The sequence below is a fragment of the Parasteatoda tepidariorum genome, chromosome 11 (assembly GCF_982258835.1).
Source record: "Parasteatoda tepidariorum strain Cologne lab strain chromosome 11, Ptep-v5.0, whole genome shotgun sequence".
NCBI lineage: Eukaryota > Metazoa > Arthropoda > Arachnida > Araneae > Theridiidae > Parasteatoda > Parasteatoda tepidariorum.
The window spans coordinates 78,498,727-78,514,670 of NC_141765.1; the positions used below are offsets into that span (position 1 = coordinate 78,498,727).

The 15,944-nt window shown below is 27.9% G+C and overlaps 1 protein-coding gene across 5 annotated transcripts in view; it reads right to left on the reverse strand.

Moving 5' to 3' along the window:
• LOC107451508 (uncharacterized) overlaps window positions 1–15,944 on the reverse strand; it is a 164,960-nt gene that overhangs the window by 98,284 nt on the left and 50,732 nt on the right. The window contains exon 1 of one of the 5 annotated variants that reach the window (XM_016067632.5): window positions 12,519–12,660. The exons of 2 other annotated variants lie outside the window; for them this stretch is intronic. Coding sequence is in view for 1 of the 3 variants with exons in the window: in XM_016067630.5 (XP_015923116.3) it covers window positions 12,029–12,057 (29 nt within the window). In the remaining 2 variants the exon portion in view is untranslated. Of the gene's footprint in view, window positions 1–12,028; window positions 12,469–12,518; window positions 12,661–15,944 lie in introns of those variants that run through there. 2 more of the 5 variants (XM_016067633.5, XM_016067630.5) reach the window with 2 other exon arrangements.

The window sequence follows — 15,944 nt, forward strand, 5'->3', positions numbered from 1 at the left end:
GTCAGAACTTTCTTAAAGTTTTATTATTTTGCTGTTAGCAAAAAATCTTTACTTTTTCAAATGACAACAATTTTAGTCTAATTTCTAATAAAGAGTGATATTTATTTCTAAATTGAGTGATTGTCCTTTTTAAAAAAAAAAACTCAGAGCAACGTTTTTTTAACCATATTATCTTAGAAAAACTTTTTATTAAAATTTGAATTATTATAGTTATTTGCAAATTTTTGATTATATTAATATAATCTTTATATAGCCAAAATGATTACATTCTTTACATGATGCCTTTATTTTGATTAGAAAAAAATAGAAAATATAATACTTTTTACCCTTTAACAGTGACATATATTTCAGAAAAATTGAACATTTTTTTTACTGTTTAATTTTGCTCTTTATATTATTATAAAAGTTAGAAAATGGTTTTTTACAGCAATAATAAAATTTTAAATGCAATAACTACTGTATTTATAATTTTTACGTACACATAAAAAAGTAGTGGATTACTCACATATCTTATTCAATAAGAGCAAATTAAACAAAAATTTTGAAGCTAAATATATTACTAGCATAATATAATATAAAAAAAACAGCAATATGATTTTCAATACATAAATTTTACAAATCTTTTACAGTATGGTATATCCCAAAAACCCCACCCACATTTCCCTCCCTCGATCGAAGTCGTAATCTGTGAAAAACTAGGACCACCTATTAGGAAAATAGTGAACTAAGTATCCTAAAGTAGAAACGAACTCAGTTCGGGCTTCACAAAATAGAAACGTTAATTTTTCTCTTGCCCGAAGTCAGTATGAGCATTACAAAAAATGCACATATTAGTTGCCTGAACTGAATTTGGGCGACACTGGCAATGGGTTAAAGGGCAGGGACTAGAGATTTGCCAGAGGCACTGTTTCTCTTAGATATCCCTTTGGAGGGAGGGGGGCACACTGTTGAAAGTCTTATGAATTCAGATCGGTGAGGGTTTCACTTTTCTTTTGTTAGATGCACACGTTTTTTTCCCCTTAAAAAGCAGTGATGCTTAAACAACCAAAATTTTTGGCAACTATATGTGTTTTTCTAAATAATTTCAATAATTTATTTGATGATACTAAACCAAACATTTCTTTCACAAAATTTAAATTTTATGCCATTTAAAATTTGTTTCATTTAATTAAAATATAGTATAAATTTGAAACCAAATTCTAGAGTTTTATTACTTCTTTGATTTTAAATAAGAACAATATTTTATTATTTTTCGAATTTTACCATTTAAACACTTAGTTCATCATATGAATAAATTTAAAAATAATACTTTAGTGCTCAATTTTTAATTGTAAGTGAACTCAATATGAAATATCTTTATAACAAATTAAAATGACATTTTTAAAATTCTAAAATTATTTTCTTTTAACTTATAATTCATAATTTAGTGGGTTACCAGTGCATATGAATACATTTTTTTAAACTTAGTTCTTTAAACAGAAATTATAATATCTTTTAATAAAAATAAAACTTCTTGGTAGTTTTAAAATGAATAAAACTTCTTTTGACAAATAAACATTGAATTTTGATTTTTGGATATTTTTGACGTTCACTACTTCAATGAAGTTTGTAACTTTTTCACGCATTTTAAAGTTTTATACATTCTAATTAAAATTCAATACATTTTAAATTAAAATTACATATTTTTCTTACATATTTTAAAGAAAATTAAGGTTACTATGAATTTTTGATTACCTTGAAATGTATTTTAAAATCATTACTTATTTTGCTTTGCAAACTTGTACTTTTTACATGTTACTTTTCAGAATCAAAACTTTTTACTATTTAGTCGTTACTTGGCCTAAAGTACTTCAACTCTTTACTTTTTAAAAGTAAGGTTCCCATGTATGGTCAAAAGTAGTCGTAATTATAAATTATAAATTAGAATCTGAAGATGTGCATTGCTTAGAAAAATTCATTAAAATTTGCATAAAATCTTCAGAATTTCTTATTACAATTCTGTAAAGTACTTTTCCAAACAGGTATTATCTTCCTTAAAAGATATCTTGCTAATTCTTTATCTGGTTTTATTTAAATACAAATTATTAAATTATTCTAAAAATCTTAACTTTCCGCAACTTTCAAAAATTGAGTCTTTATGAAACTTGTTACTTTCTCTCCTTTTCACTTACTTTCTCATCTTCAAAAAATAACGACAAAGTGTTAATCAGGATTCCCACTCAATTTCAGAAAAAAAAAATTCCCTGACTTACCAGGTATATCGGGTAAATTTCAATAAAAATTCATACCATATTTTATCAATACCATGCAGTTTTTCATCAGAAAACTTCAAATTTTCTTTTTTTTCATTTGTAATAACAAATATTAGATTTTGTGAGTAAAAACATATAATAGAATGAGAATGGAAACCTGGAAAAGTTTCACTAAAAAATGTAATTTTATAAAATAATCGTAATAGATATTAAAATTATTTATGTTGAATCTCAATAACTGATTACTGTTATTGACAATTCTAAGACTGGTAATTTTCCAGGTATGATATATAAGAATTTTCCAGGTTTTCTTGAAGAAAAAAAAAAATTGGAACTTTCAGTGCTTTTTAGAGTTAAAATAAAATTCAATGAGAATTCCAGGTTTTTCCTGACCTGCGGGAGCCCTGGTTAATGGTCTTTCCACAGATGAAAATATTTCCCACCATTATACCTACCAACCACAGAGATACAGATCCCTTACAACAAAAGAGCCACCTCATTTTACACTGTGAGACATATGCCTGAAATGCCTCAGCAAGCAGACAACCAAAACCTACGGATAGGCCAAGAAATAAGATTGATGTGGGAATCTCTAAAGATAATCCCTGTGGCAGAATTTTTTTGGGCTTTCTGCAACAAACCTCTCTAGCACTAATATCTTTCTACAAGATACTTTTAATAATAACTAATATATATGTTATTAATTAAATTTAAAGTAACAGAAACATTGTATTCACAAAGAAAAGCCTATTTGGGTATAATAAAATTGCATGTATTTTTTTAAAATAAGTATGTAATATTTTACTTGAATTCTAATCATCTCGGGCGATATTGTCACATTTTGTAAGAGGAAAACACACTAATTATTTCGTTTTTTGCATTTCGTAAACCATCACATAAAAAATAATTAAAAATCGTAAAATCCGTGAAAGCAAAGAAAACTAAAATTAAAAAATCACGTTAAAATTAATCATCTACGCTAAAATTAATCCCTTCTTCCCCTCTGGAAGGGAAAAAAAATTTCTGCAGAAAAAAAATTTTTTGCTTCAATATTCTTTATTTTTCATTTTTCTCAAATTAGAATCGAAAAATTATGAACATTTCTTTCCCCTCTGATGCTTGAAAAAGGCATCTTTTAAATATAATTTTAAAGAAAAAAAATTTAAAAAATTTTTGCAGAAAGAATTTTTTACTTTCTAAAGAGAAATTCTTTCTGCGAGAACTCTGTAACGTTCTGCGACAAGGTCGCCGTATCCCTGCGATTCTGCCACAGGGAAGATAATTTACACAAAGGGAAAATTGTAAAGAACATTTCAACAAAAAGTATTTTGATTTTTCTTCTTAGTTGCCTTTAATTGTTATTTAAATGCTGTGTTTTAGTAAACTAAAATGTCTGACTTCTAAAAATTTGAGGTAGAAAATATTATTTCATAATATTAATCTGAAAAGTCCTTACAGTACTAGTCATAGTAAATAAAATGCACTATAAAATAGTTACTGCAATAAAAAAATATATCATAATTTCAAATAATAAAAATAAATACAAATAAAAATAAATGAGTAATTATGATGTACAAATAATAATTAAGAAATTGTTGTAGATATAAACCAATTTAAAATGACTTAACGTGAATGAGTTACTTTTTTTAAAAAAATCAAAATTGCATACATGAGAAAAAATTTTGAAACGATGTGTTTAGTTTTTGTCTCTTTAATAATAAATCAACACGTAAAGGTAATTCAGTATTGAGATTAATAACGATTTTTAAACACATTTATTTCATTATAAAGTTAAACATTTTATTTATTTGTTTGCCAAATACCAAAAAATTTGGGTTCTATGAGTTGCATCAATAAAGTTTTCAAATCTATATGTACAAAAGAATAAATAATTTAGCTCTTTTTCCTTCATCTACATTCAGCAACCAGAGGACCTATGGATAAGTTACTCATCCTTTTGGCAAAACATTACTAGTATATTTTCAAACGGTCATTGATGTTTGAGAAAAAACCTGTCATGATATATATAACTTTCAACTATTTCTACCCTATTGTTAGAATTGTATTATATATTTTTTTATTTATTTACAGTAAAAAAAATGATACTTTTTTAATACAGTAGACTCCAGATTATTAGTGAAATTGAGTACCGGGCAACCATATATTTTATTTTTTTATTTCATAACTGGGGTGGAACAGTCAACCTAATTTTGAGTTTACAACTATTAATGTTCAACTCCGTAGCCTTGTAGTTTTGTACCTAATCCAGAAGGTTGAGGGAACTCCTAGATCAAGTTTTAAGAGAAATTTGCCTCTGTGGAGGGCTTTATGATGGAACTAGCCTGCATTTGCGTTACATGGAGATGAAAATCACAAAAACCTCCCACGGTTTGCCTGATGAAATCAAAGGGGGGTTAGCATAGAAAGTTTTATTTATGCTTTTTTTCTTCAAAATATTTTCTTTCCATCACATTTAAGGATATTGCACCTTACAGTTGAAAGTATAATGCAGACCTGAAAAGGCAGATTTCGGGTTTTTCAGAAATAGGCAGAACAATTTGGAATTTCAACGCATGACGAGTCAAAAGAAGAAGTACATGAAAAGGAAATAAATACATCCCCTTATAAATGTGAAAAATAGCAGTCTAGCTGATAAATGGTAGTGCTAGAGGATTTAAACATGACTCAAAAGAAAAGAATAGGTACCTAATATCTAAAATATTTTTAATTTTCAACATTGCAAATGATGCTATGCACCAAATGCAAATGAAAAAAATGCTATGCACCCTGTTCATAATAATTTTTTGCTTTTAGTGTGGGCGAACAAATTCATTTTTATAAAAATTTAGATATTTTTTCTGCATAATCTAAAAGTTATGTATAGCGGACAAAAAAATTAAACGGACCACCTTTAGTAACTTTTAACCTAATGATCAGGTCTTCATGATCTGGGACTAACTTTTAACGGCTTGAGGGGGTGACCTCAAATATGTTAATTAATTAATGCAATGCGATATTTTAAGTTACAAATTTCAATACAAAAACTGACTTTCTCTGACTGAACATACCTTCTTTTGATGGAATCAAATTTCTGACTCTCAAAATATAGCTGCAGTCTGGAAAATATGGTCCCAACAGTTTGGTCAGGAGAGTGGTCTAAAGAATCGATCTCTCAATGTTAATTTTACTATCTGCATAATTCTCTATATCTAGAGAACTTTTTAAGCAAATTTTAAAAAAATTTGCACACAATTATAAAATTAGTTTATCCAAACAAAATTTCATGCAAAAAATAAATTTTATTAAATATTTATTCCTTTCATTAAAAAGTCAATTAAATTTTAATTTTAAAATTTCATTTTAATTGTAAAGGTACATAAGTTTTTACACCAGTTAAAAGAATGCAATTTTACATGGTAAAATACAAAATTTGAGCAAAATCTGTCAAATAGTTCCTGAGAAATATAACTTTTTAAAAAATCGCAATTTTAAATCGTACTATTTTCCCCCAGGAACTATTCAACCGATTTTGCTCGAATATCGTACTTGCCATGTAAAATTACATTCTTTAAAATAAAAAAAATATTTGCTTCAGTGGATTTGTTATTAATTACAACTGCTTTTTAACAGCTATTTCTGATTTCTCTATAAGAGTCCATGTATTGCATCTTAAAACTAATTAGCTCAAAAATCCTTGAAAATCATATTTGGAATAAAGGTCATGAAAATTTTGACTGGTGACTGGTAGACAATCAATAAAATACCCTAATTTAAAGGCATATACGTTCAATATTTATTTTTATCATTCTACTCTGCTATTATTACATTTTTGAGTTTCATTTTATTTCTAAATCATGAGTTTAAAACTAAAAGAGTTCTATCATATTACCTCATTACGCTACAGTTTAGAATGGACATATTTAAATCTGCATCTAAATTTATTAATCATTTCCAGGGGTCTGTCCATACATTTTGCAAAAGGTCCTGTTTTTGTAAAATTGTGAAAAAACTACTCTTAATTTGTGAATATAAAATAAGCGCTAAGTCACATTCTTTCAACCAGGGACCTGCTTCTGTGAATTTGCGCAAATAGGGTCCTGTTATTGCAAAAATTGCTAAAAATCTTTTCAAGAAGTTTTTAAATTGTAAATAGGTAGAAGATTCTGCTCAACAATTGCTGCTACTCAATTAGCGATGCAACATACAAATATTAAGTATTTAGCCTATACTGCTCAGAGAATATTAATTTCGGACGAATAATGGAATCAAAATCACTCACATTTTTTATAATTTCTATTGACATATTTTAAGTAACACAACTTAGTTATGTATCACTTTTAATGTGTTACGCATTAAGTAAACTTAAACAATTCTTAAATTTATAATATTTTATTTAAAAAATTGTCAGTAATTAATGTTTATTACATAATAATCTATTAATTAATTTTATGAATAATTAATTGATTATGAATCATATAAATTGATCAATTATTTATTTACAAAAAAATTATCATTTAATATTATTAAGAATGCACACAATGTTTGTAAAAGTAGAAATATTTTCTTAGAATACTACATTTGGAATTTAAACTTAGAGAAACTTGGAAAACTTAGTTCGTTTCGAACAGTCTTTCTTTTTTTTTCACCAAAACAATAATGAATATAAACAAATCTGTGAAGGGTCGGATTGAAAGATAAATTATTTTATGAAGGGTCCGTTTTTATGAAAAGATATCTTGTGAAGGGTCAGATTAAAAGATAAATTATTTTTTGAAGGGTCCGTTTCTATGAAAATATATTTTGTGAAGTGTCCGTTAACGGACCCATTCTTCTAAACACACCCCTGATTTTACAACTATAATTTTTTGGTGCAATTTATTATAATGTATTATTATAAATTACAATTAAAAACATTCCGTTAAATTATTACAAACTTAACAATCAGTTTCATGCGGTATCCTTCTTGAAACTAGAAACCTAAATTCATTACTAATAACTTTAGAGCCAGTAACAGGTAACAGCGGAATGAGTGACAGTGGCAATGTCTTCTTCGCAATTACAAGTGGAAAGATCTATTATGATCATACAGTAATTAACCATAAAATAAATAACCTTTTCTACTGGGACCTAAGATAGAACTAGAAGTGCAGTTTATTTAGATTTAAAAAAATTTGTTAAATGTGGCATAAAAGTAAAAAGAGAAACAAATTGAACTATAAACCTACTGAATTTTTCAGGGATGAGATTGGCCAAAAGGCAAAAAAGCTGAATTTTCATGGGAGTAAATCGTGATTTATAGCAAAAATATCAGTAACATATTCTCATCCAGTTTCGCTGATGTTGAAATGCCTACATATAGCAATAATCGTCGATAGAATAACTGCCACATTTATAGGAACTAATTCCAAAAAAAATTTACTTTTTACAAGAATCGCGATCTTGGATTTTAAAATCGCGTGAATATAAATCACGATATAGAAATCACGTGAATGAAACTCGATATTGGATTTCAAAAATGTGAAAATAGAAATCATGATGCGTAATTTTCAGATCGCGTAGATACGAATTACGATGCATAATTTCTAAATGGCGTGAATACGAATCCAAAGGATAATTTTTAAATCACATGTAAGTACAAAAATAGATGTTGAATATTACAACCGCAAAAATTAATCACGACTTTGGATAAACTCGCCGTGAATACGAATCGTTACATAGAATTTTAAAAATGCCTGAATACAAATCGCGATATTGGATTTTAAAATCTCGTAAATAAGAAACGCAATGAACGATATTGAAATCGCGTGAATAAGAATCGCAGTGAACAACTTTTAAATCAGGTAAATACGAAAATCGAAGTTTGATATTAAAATACGAGCTATCTAGCGGAAGGGGGAAAATTAAGAAAATCTTATTTTCTGCTCGTAAAAGCTAAAATAAGTAGATATGTAGAAGGGTTAGCAGCTATGTAGTTTGAATTTTCAAAATAGCTTTCGATATATTATATCTATATATCAAATTGGAAATAAATATAATTATTTTATTTCAACGACTTAATTTTCAGAAAAGGCGAAACATTTATTTAAAAAACTGAAACTTTTAGAAAATAGGAGTTTTTGATAATAAGGCTGAAATTCAAGAGACAGAAGTGAAAAAGGCGGAAATCCGTTACAAAGCGGAAAAATCTCATCCCTGATTTTTAGGGCCCCTGGGCCCTAAAAAGTCACAAATTCATGAATACTGGTTTATAGATCAATTTTTTCTCTTTTACTGGTTTACAGTTATTTCTGGGCACCTAGTTCTTCCATCCCTAGGCACGGCCTAATAATAAAAAAATAAAATGTTTTCATTTAAATTCATTGAAAAAAGTTAGGATTGAATTTTATTTTGCTTAAATTTAACCTAATTAAAAATTTGCATGGCTAAATTCATTACCATACAATTTATCAAATATTTAATTATAAAATAAACAGGGGGCGTAGCCAAATCTTTTCACAAAAAATAAGCACCTTTTAAGTCCTTTTTAAGCACTCAAAAAAAAAAATTTTTTAAGCAATATATACAATAACAAAATGCAAAATAATTTTCAAAGACTTCACATGATCATGATAAAATAACTAGTTTTTGACAAAAAAGCTTTTCTTGATTATATCAGCCATTAAAAAATGATCGATCGATTTCAGAGGGGAAAATGAAGCTTGAAATTGAGAATATCGTGTAAAATGCAGCAGAGTTGCACATAAGAGTGCAATAATCTGACCAATGCCAGCTCACTAGACGCCCTAGCGGACTCGCAAGTATTTCATCAAACCTGTAAAATGATCAGCGCTTTCATACACTATGGACCGATGGCACACTGAAATAGACTGTGGTTGAAGGGCTATGCACCATGATAAATAGAAGTTATAAAAATTAAACATTTTTATGTGCATTTTCAAGAATTAAGGAGTGGTAAGGATAGGATGTCAAATGACAAAAAGAGACTGTGATGAGTGAACGGTGGTAATTTTGGTAGCCACTTTATTTTAATTGGTTGCCATATGGCAACCGCTAATCTTGAATTTTAATTTACAGAATAAACTTTTATACAGTAAAACCTCTAGGAAAGACTATCTTCATGTAGCGACCTCATCTATTTACAACCACTTTCAGGAGGCGCGGAATTTTCTCCATAGAATGTGTTGAAGAAAACATTTAGGCGAGACCATTAAAACCTCTTCCAGTGACCAAAAGCAAGCAACAGCACCAAATGCCAGAATATGTTCAAAATATTTGTGTGGGGTTCTTATATAGAGAGCTATTTTTGACAATCTCTCATAAAGGTCTAAAACCACACATTGCAATCAAATTGTACTAAAGACGATGACATCAGTGAATTATTTTAATAGTCGAAAGTTGAATTAGAAAAATAAGTTTTTTTAGAAAAAACTAAGCATCTTAAACAAACCACTTTTCATTTTTTAAAGCTAACTAATTTGTATGATATTAAATTAAATGAAAACCTAAATGAAAAACATAATTGTTTATTTATTTAGAATATTTATATTATTCATAAATTTCCATTCTATCCATTGGTAAATTTGTTTTTATTCATAATTATATCCGTAAGCCCTATGGCAGAATTTTTTTGGGCTTTCTGCGACAAAATTCTCTAGCACTAATATCTTTCTGCAAGATACTTTTATAATAACAAAGATGTATGTTACTAATTTAAGGTAACAAAATCGCTGTGTTTACAAAAACAATCATCCTTTTTTTTAATTGAATATATAATATTTCTTTGATTATAATATTATGGGCGATATTCTCGCATTTGGTTGGGAGGGAGGACACATTAATCATTTCCTTTATTACATTTTGCAAATCATCATCACATTAAGAAAATAATTAAATATCATAAAATCTGTTGCAGTCATTACTGAAAAACAGATAAGACGACGAAATCAAGCAAATCCGACTCTTCAGAAAGGGGTTACTCAAATGCATGTTTCGTTTCAAGAATTTATTGTTGTAATATCGTATAAAAAATATCGGGTTTTAAAAACTGCCAAAAAAATTGATAGAATCATTGCCTTAAAAAGAGAATGATCAAATGCGCAATTCGAATTTCCCATGAAATATATCGGGATATCTAAAAGCCATGTGAAAATCAATATCAATAACTGCTAAAAATACAATCAAAATGGATTTACAGTATAGGTATAAATTAAGAGCTTCAAAAAGTTATTATTTTAATGAGAGATTCAAATTTTACATGTAAATTTCTGCTGCAAAAACAGACCAAAATTTTTTACTTTCCAAAAGATAAATCTTTTGGCAAGAACTCTAAAGTTCTGTGACAACGTCCTCATGTCACTGCAATTCTGCCACGGGGTCAGTAAGGATCATTTTTATTGACTCTTAATTTTATTTATAGATCCTGTTTGCATGATGCCACTACAGGTGGCATTTCCGCCCCAAGAAAATAACAGTGACTAAAATTAAAATATTTTGCTAAAAATCAGGTACCTTCAATAATATTTTGAAGTCAATGGAGATAACCCCTAAGAACGACCAGTTTACTGTGTAACAGAGAGTGGTCGCTCCCAACAGGTTTCACAGTAAAAAAGATTAACATGTCTACTAAAATAAGAAACATTTGAAATTTAAAATTATGTAAAATTGTTGTACACTGGTATGGCTTTAGAATAACTTTGAAAATGTCTGCCTACACCAAATTTTAGGCTACATTTTTTAGGTTATGAGTAAAATTTTGATACATCACACATAATCAAGTAGGTCAAAAAGAGAAATTCAAAATTGAATATAAGCACTTACATTCAGCAAAGTATTAAATATGTATATAAATATTAATCTAAAGAAGATTTTTTAAACCATTATTTATAAGTACTTAAACTATTAACGCTAAACATATATTCCTATCATTTGAGGAATAAGAGAAGTATTTTTGCTATCAGTGGATATTTTATCGCCAATTTTTGTGTTTTTTTAAAATTTCTTCAACAAATACGGAGAAATTTGAGAATATATGGGTAAACAGGAGATAGTCGTAAAATACAGGAGTCTTCATTAAAAAACAGGAGACTTGGCAGGTATGATGTTTTGTTAGTTATTAAATGGCTTGATTATAATGTATTGCTATTTATTTTACATAGAAAAATTAATAGAATTAATAAATTAAGATGCATCAATAAACCAAAAAGAAATAATGAAAAACAATTAAAAGCAATTAAAAATGGTATAATTTCATCGAAATAGAATGTTTTCAAAATATTATACGAGAGATTAAATTTAAGTTTAATGGTTATAAAAAGAGCTCAAAATTAGTTTTGGTATCAAACTGATTTGAAACCATACTTGAAAATGGATGTTTGCCACCATGAACTTGTGAAATTATTGTTTAATAAAAAATTTTATACAACAATAAAAATACAATCTTCCAAATAGTTTAATAAAACTTGTTAGGACACCTTTACCAAGATTTATTTATAAATGTAGGATTTATATAAAAAAAAAATTTTAATAATCTAAATAAGAATAGAAAATCACTCATAATTTAAACAAACAGCAAAACAAATAGTTCATTATTAAGCCCTTATAACAAACAACATGTGATAATATCTGCATTAACAGAAATAGATTATTTAATATTTGTTATTGTTTATAACCTTGTAAATCCTGTATACTTAATAGTCACACAACTTTCTTCTTTAAAAATAAAACATTAAACAAACAAAAGAATATTAGAAGCAACATAATTTGAAAATATAACATACTCATTCAAAACACAAAGTAAATCGAGCATTTAAACACGTAATTATGATGGTATGCATGCAATCTTAAGTAATGCAAGATCGTGAATCACTCGACAAGTTTAAGTGCCATGTTAAACAACAAGTGGATTCTTTCGATAAATAGGGGCGAGCTTAATATTTCAAGGAATAGCATAAGTCGTCGCCCACATTTTCTAAAACTTGATGTTTTCGATAGAAATGATCATACATTTTACTATCAATAAGCTGAGGAAAAATGAATCGATAAAAAAAAATAATAAATAAATAAGGAAACAACTATATATTATCACTTGTTTCATTTCAACTAAAAATAAGCAACAGAAAAGATCGCTATACAAGGTATTTAAAAAAATAATTAAAAAAAATCTTCACAACGATTCGATACAAATGCATGACAGTCACAAATATAGAAATATATTCTTATTTTATATAAATAAAATACGATACATTTTGACAGCAATATGTAACTTACATGTGTTACGTTACACCACATTCCACGCAATTAAAAAAAGATCGAAAACATTGATCGTCTATAAATTCCTACATAAAATATAACGATATTTTTTTCACGAAATACTTAAAGCAGAACTGTGAGCAACAAACTTCTAGCCAATAGGAAGCGAGGGATTATTCTACTTTCGAAGGTAGGTGAAGAAACCAATAAAAACAAAACACGACTGCCCAAACTAATGGAATCAGTGATGACCGCAAGGGAATTCTCTCGTCTCTGATATTTATTAAAATCAGTTAAATATGAACTTTTGATATCGGAAGAAATATTTTATAAGCTAATTAATATATTGTTCAAAAAAGATTTGTAGATTATTTAATAATATGAATTATTATTTTGCTTCACCGCGGGAGGTGATTTTCTGATATAGTGTTTTAAAAAATAGGACTGGAATTTCTTATTGCTCGATAACCGAAGATTTTGGCACCCCTTTCCGAACAAGGGACACACTCAATTCCAACTTTATTGTCTGAATAGAATCAGATTGATGCATGTAATAAATGAAACGTTATGACCAAAATATCTTGTGAATAAGTTTTTTACTACTATATATCTGTTTAATAAATAATAGGATAATTTTTCTTCGAAGTTGATTTACAGCTAAGAATAATATTTTAAACCATTTTTAAAAGGTTAAAAATTTAATAATAAACTTAGAATACGCATTTCCTTTTTATTATTTCCCAGTCACGGAGATAATAATCGATTCCAATAAATCGCTTACGTAAATTAAGCCATGAATTGAAACATAGTAAATTCTTTTCACTTATAATTTTCTTAGATAAGACAGTAAGAGAGGAGTTGGGGGAACACCTCCATTGTAAATGGCAATTTTTAATATTTTTATCTCATTATCTGTATACTTACTTACTACTCATTGAAAAAAAAAAAATTCTGCTTATTTTACTGTGTTTATTAGGTAAAAAAATTTAAAAATTCACTTTTAAGAAAGTAATTTTACCACATGACGTAACCAAAGGATCCATCTCTATCATTATTTACAAGGTAAGCTGGTTCCTTTTTACTAAGGTTGTCTTCAGAACTTTTAGCATGTTAGCGAGATATTCCTTTTTTTTTTTTATACATTATTGTATTTTCCTTTTATTATTATTTTATTTGTAGGTTATGTTCTACATTTGAATTTTAACGCTTTGTTGTGAAAATGATTTATTTTAAATGGAGTTTTTAATCAATTCAAAAAACACGTTCCACTGATTTAAATACTCTTACCAGGGCCGGATTTAAGCTACTGAAAATGATGGGGCCCTTATAAGTATAATTCCATTTCTATACACCTAAAGTAAACTGTCGCTATTTTTTTATTGTTGTGTACTAACATTATATTATTAAAAAATTTGATAATATTACTTTATTGTTAAATATATTAATTGTGATGAGACTATTATGTAGAACCTTTCTTTTATTGCACATATATCTTTTGAACGAGGGGAAAAAGTTACAAAAGAAACACATTTTAAGCACAGAGTAAAAATTTGGCGTGCTGGGCCACTATATATTTAACGGAGTTTTTTTTTTTTTTTTTTTTTTTAAGATTCATTTTGAATATATTTTATTCGCAATTTTTAATGATTTTTTCACGAATTTTTTTCTCAATTGTTTTTTTTTTTTACGTTACAAAATCTATAAGACTTAGAAACATGAAATTTTGAATGTGCGTAAAAAATATGTAAAGAGTTAGAAAGAAAACAAGAAAATACAATTTGATTATTAGTTTTATTTTTTTTTATAACCGCCATTGAACAGCCGACTCAATTTTGGGTTTACGCCCTATCAACCAGGCTATCGCGGCCAAATTTATTAGTTTATTTTATAACAGTCCTTGCACAGCCGACCGATTTCGAGTTTACGGATACTAATATTCAACTACGTAGCCTTGTAATTTTGAATCCAATCCAGAAGACAAGGGAACTGCCAGATTAGTACCCAGAGGTATTTAATTTGTTATGAGAACTTGGAGGACTTTGTGACCCCGACAGATTTAACATGCACCAGTCACCATTTTATACATGGATATTCTTCTGCCGGCTGGATTCAAAATCCCATTCTCACGAACACGAGTCTAACGCCCTATCAACCAGGCTATCCCGACCAAATTTATTAGTTTATTTTATAACAGTCTTTGCACAGCCGACCCAAATTCGAGTTAACGACTACTAATATTCAACTCCGTAGCCTTGTCATTTTGAACCCAATCCAACAGCCCCTGGAGCAGGTGAGGGCTGTTATATTAATACTGTTTGTAAAAATAAAAAGAACATTTCGTAAGCTGATATTATTTAATTGATGTTTATATTGAAAATATTTCTTCACTATTTTTGCTTTTTTCTTAATTATTTTAAGTACATTTGTTAAATTTTAGTGCAAGAAAAAAAAATGTCATTATTTAAGTAAATTTTTGGCTTACATTTTTATGGATTTATTAAAGGGTCTATTAAATATCTGAGAGAATAAATGTCATACGGGTTTAAAGTATCAGCTCTGCTCTTGATCGTGTATAGTGGCTAGGATGTGAAAGAGCAACTGTCCCGGGCATCCAGCCAAAACGAGCATTCAACATATTAATGGAACACACTGAAGCTTTATATCAATTAGTGTTAGATAATTACAATTACAGAATAATTATCTTATTAGAGAATGAAATGTTTTAAAAGACAAATATCTGTTAATGTTTAACATTTAATCAACGAAAAAACAGAACCAATATTGAAATCTAACGAATTTATTATTTTTAATTACTGATAAAGTTTGTGACAGAAAAAAAAATTAAAGCCTGATAGATATCAGAATTTTAGAAACACCTTCTAGTTATACTATTCAATCAAATAGGTTTCGATGTCTTTCATCTCGGTCTCATTAGTGATTCAGCATATTTCGATATCATTTTTGTTTCGTTCTTACTTAATATAAATTTGTTTGCGACAGTTAATTTGTATACCTCTTTTGCTACATTTTCGAGGAGTTTAGAAATATAATATTGAGGATTTTAAACGAAATGAAATTTGCTTTTTTTGTATGCCTCTTTTATAACGTCATCATCACACCCACACGCAACTGTCTACTCTAAATAATGCTATATAGAATGATATAGCAAAACAAACGTATGTAGTTATTTAAATTCTTATTCAAAAGTATTAGTTAAATTTTTTTTTTTTTTTTTTTTTTTTTTTTTTGAACTGACAATTTCTGTCCTTTTTTAGATATTTTAAAGTGCTATTTAAAACTGCTGCATATCACATGAAAGCATTAAATATATCATTTGTACAATTTTAAAGTGAAATAAAAGGGAATTCTGATCCTTAGAAACAGATATTAAATAGTCTGATGACAGAATGATGGGGCAAAAAAAAACTTTTTTACCTTTTAAAC